Source organism: Mustela erminea, chromosome 11 (genome assembly GCF_009829155.1).
Source record: "Mustela erminea isolate mMusErm1 chromosome 11, mMusErm1.Pri, whole genome shotgun sequence".
Classification (NCBI taxonomy): domain Eukaryota; kingdom Metazoa; phylum Chordata; class Mammalia; order Carnivora; family Mustelidae; genus Mustela; species Mustela erminea.
In genome coordinates this window covers 92,420,092-92,434,050 of record NC_045624.1, presented here as the reverse complement: position 1 = coordinate 92,434,050, position 13,959 = coordinate 92,420,092, and the positions used below count along the sequence as shown (strand labels likewise).

The 13,959-nt window shown below is 47.8% G+C and overlaps 1 protein-coding gene across 7 annotated transcripts in view; it reads left to right on the top strand.

Moving 5' to 3' along the window:
- The window catches only part of LOC116568731 (contactin-associated protein-like 3), a 165,608-nt gene that overhangs the window by 24,190 nt on the left and 127,459 nt on the right, over positions 1-13,959 (top strand). For all 7 annotated transcript variants that reach the window (XM_032304400.1, XM_032304401.1, XM_032304399.1 and 4 more), the window contains exon 3: positions 8,515-8,708. In XM_032304400.1, coding sequence (XP_032160291.1) covers positions 8,515-8,708 — 194 coding nt within the window. The remainder of the gene's footprint in view (positions 1-8,514; positions 8,709-13,959) is intronic.

Below are 13,959 nucleotides of genomic sequence, written 5' to 3'. Positions count from 1 at the left end.
AGGATCCCTGATGGGTCACAGGCGCCATATTGAAATTGACACGGGAGTCCTGAACTGCTCCTTTAACCTGTGACTCAGGAAGACCATAGTCCGGGACAAGGGCTACTGGGGTCTCTCTGGGCCCCCCATGGTCAGCTGCTCTGCTGCCGTGAACGTGAAGGGAGACCTGCCTGGACTAGGGGCTGATGGGGGGATGGTGATCCCAGGGCCCCCTGTTCTCTTTCCTGCCATCCTTTCAGCCTGACTGTTGTCCCGTTGCTGTGTTCCCTCTGAGGAAATCGGGGGAGTGGGCTTTGCTCTGACACATTCACATGCCATCTTTTGAATGCCCCCCCCTTGCTGCTCCTCACATCACGTGATGCTCAGGCCTCCCCATTTTTGCATTCATTAGGATACTCTGCTTCCTACAGCAGGCAATTGGTCCTCGACTCTTTTCATCAGAGGCTCTAATGGCATGCTTATGAACAGTTAGGAATTAAGCCATGCAGCGTCCTTCAAGAGAACTCGAGTTTTAGCATCAACGGAATTTTCTTTCTTTTTCCCCAGAGGCATTTGGCTGACTGAGCAGTCACAAATGGGTGGCTAATTTAGTTGTCATGCTTTTGTTTTCCAAGCACCCCCCCACCCCCGCATTTCTTGACATGATCCTCCACCATACTAGATTTTTTAAAAAGGAGACATTGCCTTGAAAGCATGCAGCTGAGCTCCTGTCGGGAGCAGTGGGCTGGCCTGGCCTCCTGCCCTTCTGGGCCCTGGACTCCCCAGGGGTCTGCCCACAGCAGAGGGAGGTTCCCCTGTTCCGATGGCCTCGGGAGTGATCTGATATCCCGTCTGTTCTGCATGAGTCAGGGGGCTGCTGAGAGGATGCCCTCCTAGAATTAGGACACGTCCCACAGCCGCATTCCTTGTAAACAGAGATTTCACGGGACATGAATGAGCTCAGTCACACGTTTTATTCGGTCATAAATGAAGGATTTATGACCTGTTCGGGTCATGACAGGCTTGCTGGGCAATTCTTGCTCTGTTTCCATGGTGGGAAATCATCAGAACCGTCTCATGTTTTGCCAGGGCAGAACTTCCAACGAGTCAGAGCTGAGAGCCTCTAGTCAGATTTCAGTGGGTCTCCATGACCCGTTCAGGAGTCTGTGTGAGGACAGCAAAACAAAACACAAGGGATCGACCCATTTTTGTCTGTTTTATGCAGACAGAGCTGTAGTCAGAATGCTTGGTGCATAGGGCATGGAAATCAGTCCCTGGGGAGGTCACATGTGAATCCCTGTGGGGTGCTTTCTCTTTCTCAATATCTCTGGCACTTAAAGCAAACTCAGGGTGATGGGTGTGCACTGAGCATGTATTTTCATTTGACTGTCAAATGGTCTGTTTACCAAGCCATTTCGAGCGTCTTTGCATGTAGGAACCCGGCTCACACTGAGGCAGCTATGGTGACTGTTCCCCTCCGGGTGCCCTTTGTGGGAAATGTCCCGTTCTCCTGGCTGAGGCTCTTAGCGCAGTACAGGAAGCACACAGGCAGGGGAGCTGGGGGCCCCAAGGCAGGGTTTCTGGGCCTACTCCGTCCTGGTCGCCGGAATGCCACCTGGACACAGCTGGTGCTGCCTCTTGAGGAATCAAAATTTCAGCAAACGCCTTAATCCCCCAGTAACAGCAGCATCTGACCCGGGCTTCAGCACATCCAGCCCTAGGACCCCTGAGTGGGGAGGTCAGGGGAACCTCAACACCGTCACCAGACCCTGTCTTCCCGCTGGCCCCTCTTTCCTGAGGACACCCGTCAACTTCCTGGGGATGCCCATCGTCTTCCTGGGACAGGCAGCAATGGGCTCTGATGGGGTCCGAGATCAAAGGAGCAAGACTGAAACAAAGTGAAGGTTAAGCAAAGCTTTATTTCATGCCAGCACCGAGAATCAAACTGACCAGCTGGGACCATCTCTTATGCAACCCTGCCCAGCCTCACAGACCAGCTTTTATAGAGCAAAGGCCATGTGGTTGAGCCTGGCCAATGAGATTGTAACACACAGAGAAAGTTGCATAGTCATGCTAGGTCACACATGGGTGGCCAATTGAATTACAATTTACCCTATAGTAGCTGTTTGAACTAGCCTATCCCTTTGATCAGAAATGGCGCCCCAGTTTGTCACCCACAAGGCGGGGTTTACATTTTTTGGTGGTTAGGGAGATAGTGCGTCCGCTTTACTAATTGGACACCTCCATCTGGCCTGACTTGTCCTTGCATCTGGGCTCTTTGTTATCTCTGCCTGACCTGACCCGTCCATGGATCTGGGCTCCGTTATCAGGGACTGGTCTGCCATGTTTTACTGGTTTCTCAGACTTGTTTCTAAGTAAGTTCCTCTGGGAGGGCAGGGTCAATTTAAGGTCACTTCATAAACAACAAAATGGCTGTTCTACTGAGATGGGGCCGCTCTGGCTAAGTAGGCCTTTATATCCCCCCCCCCTTTTTTGGAGATTAGTCAAATCCTTGACTTTTTAGCCAGTTTTATGTCCTCCTGTTGTAAGGGGTTATATTGAGCTTATAAGATTAACATTTTTACTGCCCCAATTCTGTTTTGTCAAATGACATTAGGGCATTTATAATGCAGGGGCCAAAAAGTGACATCAGTAATAGTAAAACCAGGGGGCCTGTAATTGCTGATATTAGGGAAGTTATTCATGGAGACCAGTTGAATAAACTTTTACATCATCCCTGGGAGTTCCTGAATTGTTGTTTGCACTCATCTAGTCTCTTTTTAATGGCTGCCAGACTGTTTTTAATGACTCCAGTGTGATTTACCCAGAAGCAGCATTTCTTTCTTAGGGCTACGCAGAGACCTCCTTTTTTAAGGAATAGTATGTCAAGCCCTCTTTTATTTTGCAGTACTACTTCAGCTAAAGAGCTTAAGGAATCAGTTAGCTTGTCTATATTTTTATGTATATAGTGTAGCTCAGCATCTACTTGGGACCCAAGAGCCTCAAAATCTACTTTCTCCTTTATTAAGTCTGTGGTTCCTACTGCTGTGGACTCTGCTATCCCTGCCACCAGGGGGTGCTGGAATTAGGATGGGAACCACACACTTTGTTCGTTCTATCCCTGCAATAAGATGTTGGAACCCCTTGGTTTCTCATAATAATCTACTTGGGGAAGGATGTGGGCAGTTATATAGAGTTTGTTCCAGGAAGAGTTTTGGAACAAAGCAAGATTAAGGCATGGTGTGAGCCCTGAACTGCAAGCAAACCAGGCCCCAGCAGGGGCCTTAAGGAAGTTAGTGAAGACAGTAGGGACTATTATAGTCTCATATAGGTCTTTATATTGGGAACCTTGCTTTTGTGTGTGTGTGTGTGTGTGTGTGTGTGTCACAAGGCAAAGTCCCTTTTCTTTTATATCTCCTAGGGTTAGTCTAGGCACCTTTTTCCTCTCACAAGAGTTATAAGAACTTTTATTTCTAATCTGTCCCTTCCAAGTCCCTATGATAATGTTAGCCCCCATTTTAATATAATATGGGGGTTGAGGGTTTAAGCATAGCCAACAGTCTCAAGTAATATTAGGGTCTGAAGTATTTAAAAAGCTAAACATTGAATCTACCAATGGGAGTAAAACTTTGGCGGCACTGTTGTCACTGTCAACATTTTTTTTTTTTTATCCTCTATGACAGCCTCTTTTGGGGTTGGGGTGGCTGGTGGTCTGTTGGATTTGGTGGCTTGGGAGGATTTAAAACTGGGTTTGGCCCTATAGACCGGGGTAGTTCTCTAATTTTTATTTTTTGGATGGTGAATTGCCCACCTCTGTCTGTGCCAGTTTTATAATATCTGAGGCCCCAAGATCGGCCATACTGCCAAAGACAGTCTTTGGGGTTGATGATTGTGATAGATATATTTATACAAAATCTCCCATATTGGTGGGATGCGATTGAAGGGAAGATCCCCGCAGCCAAATTTCCAACAAATTTTTTTTTGTGTGTTACATAGTTGTTTGTTCTGGTGGGTACTACAGTTATGTAGGGATTATGGTTTGTTTCCCAGTCAGAGGCTATTGTCTCACACCCCCATCGTGTACAGTAATAGTCTGAATTCCCCCCATATTCTGCATAGACCCCTGTACTAGGACATATGTAATAAGGGACGTACGCGATGCAGGGGGTTACAGGTGCCAGTTGACATATGGTTACATTAAATTGCACAGTCAGCTGATAAGTTAGCTATTCACTGTTTTGTATAACTTTTTTCACTTTTAGTAATTTCATTTGTTTAATTTTCTATCTATACTTTTCTGTCTGATGAGGTGACTCAGAAGTTTTTACATAAACAGGTAACAATAGGAGCAACAGTGAACTCAATGAATTCATTGTTCTTTGAGTCTTAACTTTAGTCCATGATTGGTGGGATCCATCGGCAGTGGCATCCATCTCTGGGGGCGTCCTCGTTCTCGGCTCATTTGACGTGATCTGCGTGAATCCAGGCCCTGATGCCCTCTACTTTTACTGCTGTGGGGGTGGTCAGGATGACAGTAAATTGTCCCTTTTAGCAAGGTTTCAAGTTTCCCACTTGGTGGCGGCATATTTAAACCAAGTCCCCAGGTTGGTAAGGATATGGATCCATCTCTGTCTCCGTCTCACTATGGGCAGTCCGGATCCCTGCGTGGGCTCTTTTTAAGACAGACTGTAGTGCCTGCAGTGACTAGAGTACAGACTGATCAGATATTTCCACTAGGGCAACCTTTTGTGGCTGAGGTTAGAGTGGTGGCGGGGGGTCTTCCGAACATTATTTCAAATGGGGTCATCTTGTTTAAGTAGGGTGTACACCGCACCTTAAGGAGGGCCACGATGTACGGTATTTGGTCTCAATGGAGATCGAAGACCTTACTCTGGGTAGAGTAGATTCGAGCCAAGGCAAATGTTTCTTCCGGTGGCCACCCTGTGGAGAAAGTGGGCCACTCTAACTGGCAGAGTGTTTTTAGTTTTCCCGGGTAAACCTTGTCACCCGACTGGGTGGCTTTACCCTGAAAATCCTTGAAATACTGGAGAACAAGACTTAGGGGTGTCACAGGTCCCTTACTCCCCACTTGATCCATTTTTTTAAACACAACAAACAATACAACAGGCAACAAAAAGACAAGACAAAGACAACTGCAGACCAGCGGCCCTTCCTCAACCAGATATCAAGTCTAAGGGTGTGCAAGATAAAATCCCAACTCAAAAATATAACCTGCACCAGGGTCAGTAGTCATGGTCATCACCATCAGTGGACAGAGTAATTCAGGCCCCGCTGAGAGTTTCCTAGCCAACATTTCCTCTCCCTGAGGAAGTGTCCCTGCTGCTGTTGGAGCCACCAAAATGGGGGAGGGGCGTGGGGGGGCAGTCACACAGGATTAACTAGAGACAGAAACCTTCCAACAGATCGATTTAAATACAGTCTGGCTGGTGGTCAGCAGACAATCTGGAATAACCCAGGAACTGGGGGGAGATGTCCATACAAGGGGTCCAGAGTGGAAGGGGCCGAGCTCTCATTCAAACCCTCACAGGAACCTCAAATGCTGCGTCTTCCTCATCAGTGGAGCAGGGACTGTCACGCTGGTCCCGCTTGCTAGGTGTGGGGCTTGTGGGGTCCCACGTGGGGCCCCAGGTGAGATCCTCGGCCCATCACACGTGCGTGACAAGTTTGTCTTTCTTCGCCGTCTTACCTTTGGGAAGAAGCACAGGCAACAGACCTTCAGTGATAAGGTCACTGGAAAGCTCAGCGCTGGGACTATGGCCCCTCATGCACCTGGAAGCCATGGCAGGGATGGCCTGTTGTAATGGTGACTGTCATCCAGCACCCAGCAGCCTGTGGGAGGGATGACACTGGGTGCTGCACACATCCTCCTGTCACGTCCCCCTCAGTGCTGCAACACACAGCTAGCACACTGTCCCCAGGAGGGAGAAGGATGTTCTGCGTGGGGTGACCTTCCAGGCCCTGCAGTTTTCTCTGCACAAGTGGGGGGCCCAGATAGGTTTTCCTTGGTACAGGTTGTGACACTGTATTCAGGAAGGGGTGGAGGTGGGAGAGAGGCAGGTGGTGGGGGTGGGGGAATACACACTCCCCCTGTGCATCACCCCCTAGCAGCGATCTGGGGGCACGGGACCTCATTAGCCTGCTGGAGCGAACCACCCCCGGCATAGGGGATTCTGCCGTTCCGTGCCTGTCGCTGCCCCAAGTTCATCAGGTGGCTTGGCATGCATGCCAGAAGCACGTCCTCACCGCAGGTCAGGAGGAGATGTTTGGGGTCTATTACCTGCAGGTGGGGGAGGCTGGTTGGCAGGTAGGCAGTGGCACCTGTGGGAGAGGCTGGTCCTGGGGCAACATGCCAGCAGCATCGTGATCTGTTTACTGAATTTGCCTCCCCGCATGGGTGACGCCCTGCTGGTGATTCTTCCTGGCCTCGAGAGAGGTTAAAAAAATTCACAGGGAAACATGGCAAGATGCCAGCAAGAGTATCATCAGTACCTTCTACAGGACTCTGCTGCGAACTAGGATGAGCCTGGATACAGGACGTCAGTAGTCCCTCAGAGATCTAAGCTGATCCGTAGGAAATTTCAAATGTGGAATCAACACGTTAAAATGATCTGTTGAATGCCAACACCTAATTTTTAAGGTTATTTTTGCGACAATTATAAAAATCATGCCCAGCTGCCAAGGAATGTCCCTCCAACTGTGAGTGGCTCTCAGCTAGAATACAGAAGGACTTCCAGTCATCAGCCGCGAGCGGGGCCCTCGGACAAAGCAGCAGAACCAATCTTGTCATGAGAGGCAAGGATAGGCAGCCGAACTGGCATGGGCTGAGGACGCAGAGGAGACTCGGTGTGCAAACAGCCTCCTGGTGCAGAGGAATGGGGTTAGTGGGGACACTGGGGAATTGAAATAACGTTTGCCATTGCATTAATACTGTACCGTGTAAATACCTTCATCCTGATAAAAGCCCCATGACGATATAAGATGGTAACTTTGGGGGAAACTGGTACAAAGGAGACAAGAATCCCCTCTACCACGTTTGTAGCTCTTTGGGCAACTGGAAGTTATTTCAGAATAAAAAGTTAAAGATGCATTACAGAACAACCCAAAATGCAGCACATTTTGGATTCTGAGTCAAAGAAAAAGGCATTGCGCTTGTGGTACATTGAGAGGAAAATTTGGAATACTTGAACAAAGATTCAGTCTGGGAAATCTGGGTGGAAAGAAATGAGAAAGAACCTGGGTTCTCCGGAAGGCCGTGCTTGAACATGTGCGGTGAAGGGGCGAAGGGAGGACGTGGTGAAGAGACGTCTGTGCCCACCCCCTAGGAACGCCCCCAATCCTGATGCAAGCGCTCCACTTCTGTTTCCCTCTCAGCTGTACTGGGACCATGTCACACACTTCCTGACATACCCCAGCCCTACAGGCTTTAGCAAACCCAGTGCAGGGGTCAGTAAGAGCCCCTCACAGGAAGACGGTCAATGCGGTCTAACGCATTAGGCCTCATTATGAGAACCTCAAGTGAGGTGTCAGACGGTGGGGAAAATTGTTTTCCAAAACCCCTCTTATCATATTACAGACGACTTCCATGCCTCATGTTTTCTGGACATGGATAATTGGCAAAATATCGGTTCCAGAATGTGCTTCAAGCTTATTTTCCAGTTTTTTAATTGCTTATTATTTTAAAACCAGAAACTTCAATGTGATGTCTAACTCCACATTCAAAACCCACATTTCTGGGACCTGGAAGAACAAAATATGTCCCAGCACAGCCTCCGGGAGCCTCCTCTGGGGCGGTGTTTTGTCTGTTTCTCACTGGACAAGACAAAGCCTCGTGATTTCTGCTCTGCACCTGTTGTCTTGAAAACCTGGAACATCCTTGTTATTCCCTCGCTCTGTGTTCTCCCTCTAGCTCCCCGCTGCCCCTCAGGCTCTCCCTCCCTGCGCAGGAAAACCTTCACGTCCACCACTGCTGCTCTGTGTTTCAGATGGTTCTTCGAAATGCCTGTTTCTCGCATAAACCAGTAAGCGTACCAAGTGTAGGGTTTGCCATCACCACCCTTCCTATCCTGTCATTCGGTACGGCACTTTCTCATGCTGGGATTCCAGAATTAAGCTTTTCTATTTCTACCATGGTCTGCATGTATTCCTTCAGATCCAGCCAAAGGTATGTCATACATACAGACGGGCAGAGACACTAGTCTCAAACATGGATGCGGTGACCTGGTGTTTGGTCGGCCACATGTCGCCTGGGACCGTTGGACACCCAAGAGTCAGGGTTATGACTGAGAAACCAGAGTAATTCATGAGGAATGTAGGATTCATCTGTTTACTTAACCCGTGGTTCTGAATGCGTGTCTGTGTGTATCTGTCTGTGTGATCATGGGGGGTTATACATTACAGAATTTGGAACTCTGATTTTTGTAAGTTTTATTTATGATCTCTTTCTTTACAGGATAACGCAGATCTTAATGATTTCTCTCCCTTTACTATTTTCTCCCACTTCTGTTTCCCCTCAAGGGGCCGGTGGCTGGTCTCCACTTGTGTCAGATAAATACCAGTGGCTGCAGGTCGACCTTGGAGAGAGAATGGAGGTCACAGCTGTGGCCACGCAGGGAGGGTATGGCAGCTCCGACTGGGTGACCAGCTACGTCCTCATGTTCAGTGACGGCGGGAGGAACTGGAAGCAGTACCGGCAAGAAGAAAGCGTCTCGGTATGTTCCTTCCTGAGAGCTGTCTCTCGGTATGAATTGTGCCAGTCACTCCCTGTTGCTGTGGATCTGTCAGACTGAGCACAGAGACGGAGCCCCCAAAAGTACCTGAGTGTGTTTTCAAGTGAAAATAAGATGCGTGTGGCCCTGTATGATCTATGCGCTAAGTCAAATAGCCCTGTGCTGCAGTGAAATACTGAAAATGTCTCCCCGCTGTTCCTGGACATAGTGTGCGATCGAAGGGGTGAGGTCACGTGCAGCCCAGAAGATGGTGTCAGTTGTTCAGCTGAGTAAATACGTTCCTCCAAGTCCTCCAGTTAAGTGAGATTTCTGAAAGTCTCCAGACACTGACACACACACATCATGGGCAGTCTCCGTTTGGACGATGGCATGTTGAGGGACATATGTCTGGCTCTAGCAGGAACCTGGGCACTTGTGTGGTCCCTTGTCCTTCATGGGGGTAGATATCAGGGATTCTTTGGAGTCACAATGACTTAAACTCTCTTACACCAGGGATGTGCTTTCTGCTTCTGATTCCATACCCGCTCTTCTTTGAGAAGAATTAAATTTCGCTCTCCTGACTTTCTGAATATTAAAATATATGGACTTTATCAGATATTCAGAGTTTTGAGACTTTAGATCATAGTGTTCCCTGAGGGAGGAGCTCTGAAGATAGAGTGGGGTAAGCGTCTGCTGTGTTGCTGTTGGCTGTTGGGGCAACGGGGCAGGGCTGTGGCCTCAAGATTTCTCAGGTGGAGAAGGAATTACTTTCTTATAATTAAAAACACACTAGGGGTGCCTGGGTGGCTCAGTTGGTTGAGCTTCCAACTGTTGGTTCACGTCGTGATCTCAGGGTCCTGGGATCAAGCTCTCTGTTGGCTCCATGCTCAGTGGGGTGTCTGCTTGAGATTCTCTCTCTCCCTCTCCTTCTGCTCTCCCCTCTTCCTTGTTCCCACACACTCTGTCTCATGAATAAATAAATCTTTAAAAAAATACACTTTACATGGTTGCCAGAGGCTAGGGGAAGGGAAGAATGGAGAATTACTGTTTAATGGGGACAGCTTCAGTTTAGAAGATGAGAAAGTTCTGGGGGTGCATGACGGTGACAGTTGCCCAGCCGTGTGATTGTTAGTGGTACACAATGACATGCTTAGAAGTGGCCAAAGTGGTGAATTTTATATTAGGACAATTTACCCACAATAAAAAAATAAATACATTTTAGGTTCCATTTAATTTAGGTAAGGATATTTAGGTAAGTCTTAAAAAATTGTCTTGTCATGGTAAGAGGGGAGGTATCAGTGAAAAATCCATTACTTGTTAGCTGGTAGCTCGTTAGCTTATCTGTAACACTAACAAGGGACAAAATGATAATACTATTGGGTAACAAATTGGCCTCATTTGAACTCCCTTAGAACTCTGTAACTTAGTATAACTTCATAGCTTATGGCCTATTTAATTTTTTATCTCTGGACCTCTTTTAGTTCATCAATAGATGTTGATTTAAATTGAATTAGGAAGAACTAGTCAGTTGTCTAACACTGGGTAAAAGAACAAAATTGGCGAGAATTTGTGTTTAGGGGACCAGCTGACTTTAATACCCCAAACAGGCAGTTGCCAAGTGTGTGTTTGGAAGTACATCTCGACATTGAGCTAATTCTAGGCTAATGCCAGGTCCAAATCAGGGTTAAGACCAACATTAATTAAGAATGAACAACAGTTAAAAGTTAAGGAAGCATTTACCTATATAGAGAGCTTTTGTTCCAAATTAAATCTTGCTTTTCGAAATCAGGTAATGGATCACTAATGCGTGCTTATTCTTAGTTGTATTAACCAAGGTTCATATTTTTACCCCCATCCCACCCCAATACACGGATGAGACATTGTGACCATTCCTGTATTTTAGCTAAGAGGTTTTTGGGGGATTCAAACCCAAGCATCACCATATGGCATCTTGTTTCAAGGAGCCCAGGGGAGTAAGGGCCAAGGATAGTGGTGTTACTGACCCTAGACCACGCAGTTGAGGACGGATGCTTGGACTCTTCGGTCCCACTGGCCGTGCATGGTCACGTCTGGTGGCCTCCCTCCCATACCCGTGGAGCTCACTCACAGAGACCTGCCTTGGTAAATGTTTGCTGGATGAGTGCAGGGGTGGAATCTACCTTCCCTTGAGGTAGGATGCTTCTCCTGAGCTCCCTGCTCTGCCCCCTTTGAGGCCCTCGTCTCAGCTCAGGGCTTCCTGAAGCTCCTCCGGGGCAGGAATTTCTTCTGCATTTTGGTCTCCTCTAGGAAAGGCGCTCCTCCAGGCAGTCCTTCAGCCATCCCCACAGCACACATGGTGCTGTCTCCGCCCCAGGCTGCATACACGGCTGGCTCTGGCCACAGTAAGTCCCACGAGCTGATAATTAGGAGATTCTACCCACAGTCTCTTGAAGATGATTGTGCAGATTTTGCTGCTCTCTTGCCCCTTTCACACAGAGGACCTGCTCTTAACCCTAAAGCACGTACCTTCCCGGAGGCCCTTCCCACTCTTCAGGTGCTGGTTTTTAATCTGTGCTTCCCTGACATTTGAGAGTGAATTATGATTCTAAAAACTTTCCTTGAGATATTTACCCTCTTTATCAGCAGAAGAGATACCGTCATTTTCCTGGTTTTGTGCTACTCCTGTAAAAAACGATCAGGCGCTTTATGAGACAGAGCTGTTAGGTCACGGTTTCTGTAGGTCTGAAGTCTGGTGCACCTGGCTGGGTCTTCTGGGTAAGCTGTTGGCTGAGCTGCATTTTTTCCCCTTCTGGATGTCTGGAGATCCCCGGGATCCTCCTCAGGTCCTGTGATTCACTGGGGGGACTTGCGGTACCAATGCATAGTCATAAAACTATGATGTGTCCAGGGTACAAAGCAGAAAGAGTAAAGGAAAAAGGTCGATGGGATGAAGTCCGCAGGAAACCAGGCATGAGCCTCCAGGGGTCCTCTCCAAGCGGAGACATACGGAACGTGCTAAGTTCCCTCCAGAACAAGTGAGAACTGTCCTCGCCAAGTGTGGTCCACCACGGAAACTCATTAGAGACTCAACAGCCTGGGCATTTATCGGAGGCCGGTCACACAGGCTCCCTCCTTGCAAGACCCCGACCAGGACGATGGTTACTGAGTGTAAATGAGTTGTTTGCACAAACATTAGGCACAGCGAGCCGCTCGCATTATTAGGGTCTTGGGACTGCACCAGCCTTGAGATTTGAATCGGTCTAGGTGATTTAGGAGTCTGACCGCTGTGAAGAGGAAGATTCAAGTGGTCTCAGGCTCAGCTGTACCCAAGAGGGAGGCCTGCCCCCCGTCTTCCCTGGGTCAGCTACTGGCATGTTTTCCCCGGTGCAGATGGATGGCTTCGGAAGCCTGGGGAAGCGCTCACACTTGTCTGGCTCTGGCGGAGGGGCCATCTGAAAACTCCCATCTGTGGTCATTGGAAGAGTCCTTGCTACCGGGTGGTCCCACCTGCCCCACACTAGGCACTGAGGGTCCTGCAGCCTGGGCTGTGGGTAAAGCCATGTAAAGGCCTTGCAGCCACCCTAATGGGCTGCCATGGACTAAGAAGGGAGGGATGCTGGGAGGGCCATATTTTCAAATCTCCTAGTCTTCATCTCTCTTTATGATCCTCTGTTTTCTTTTATATTTATCTGCTTTCCTCTGCCTATACATTGCGTCTTTCTACTCCTGTCCTCCCCTTCTCTGCAAGAGAGAGGACCTGGATGACAACGGGCCTTACAACTCAACAGGAGGCCTACAGTCCATCAGCATCACCTGATATCCTGACAGAGATAATGGGGTTTCAACCCCCATCCTGGCTTCCTGGATCCCATATCTGCATTTTTTAAAAAAGATTTTATTTATTTATCTGTCAGACAGAGATCACAAGTAGGCAGAGAGGCAGGCAGAAAGAGAGGGGGGAAGCAGGCTCCCCACTGAGCTGAGACCCCCAATGTGATCCAGGACCCTGAGATCATGATCTGAGCTGAAGGCAAAGGCTTAATCCACTGAGCCACCCAGGTGCCCCGAAAATCTGCATTTTAACAAGATTCCCAGAGGATCCCAGAAGTGCTGACTGAAAAGACCCATGTCCAATCTGTGGGAGAAGTCATTCTGCTCCTTTAGTGACCTTACCTGCCTGGATTGCAGGAGATTACAGCCTGCTGGAGGATGCAGCTTGTCCCGGGCACCTGTTACCCTGAGCCATGTTCTTCCCTTTAATGAGTCCTTAGGACTCTCACTCCATTGTCTTTTGGCTGCAGGACACTTGCTTTCTCCCCAATAGTCACCAACCTACTAGAACAAACCCCGGAGTGTCTTCTCGTTGCTTCTATCAACAATGACCAAGTGCTTAAAGTTAGTACCATCTTTGAGAAATAGATTATTTCCTAAACCTGTACATTTTGCATTAATTAGGGCTCTATTCTTAACTCCTGAGAACTCAAGTTCAAAGATTATGTATCTCCTAGGATTTCAAGACTGGGTTGTTACCCGGAACATACTGACAACTTAGAATTTAAGTGGTGTTTTCTTCCTCTGCAGGTTGTTTGCACGAGAAAGGCATAGTCTAAGGATAGACTGGTAAATGGATTTGGAGAAAGAAAAACAACAACAGAAATTATTTGAAATGAACATAGGATCTAGTATAATAATTCTATTTAATAGATTTCTTTCGCCTTGAGAAAATGTGTATCAGTAGGTCCTTGGGTGAAAATAAAAGAGAAATCACAAGGAATTTGGAAGGCAGCTGTGCTCACCACTATACCACCAACGCGAAGTAGCAAAGAATTTGAAACTTTGTTCTACTTTGGATAATTTACAACCTGAACCAAGCAGAAAGTGTTGACTGATTAGTGAGGCTAAGTAACATTACATGGAAAGACAGGACAATCTTGTAGTGCTCTACAAGAGTGACAGAGGTGACTCCAAAGGTTTAGGGTAGAAGAAATGACAGGAAAATGCTGGGAGCAAAGCAGATGGGATGGGGCCGCCAGTTACTTCTGCAATGGTTCGTGTGTTTGAGGGAAGGGGCTGGTGCGCCTACAGGAAAATAATTGCTTGTGAAATCCAGGTCACAGGCACATGTGTTTGTAGTTCAGGATATGTTTGAAACATGGATTAACCAGAAAAACATCCCAAACTATTGAATTCAGATTTAAATGAACCATGGCTACTTGGTGTAAGTAGAAAAATCATGAGACCCGTACCTGATTTCAGAATAAAAAGAGATAAGAAC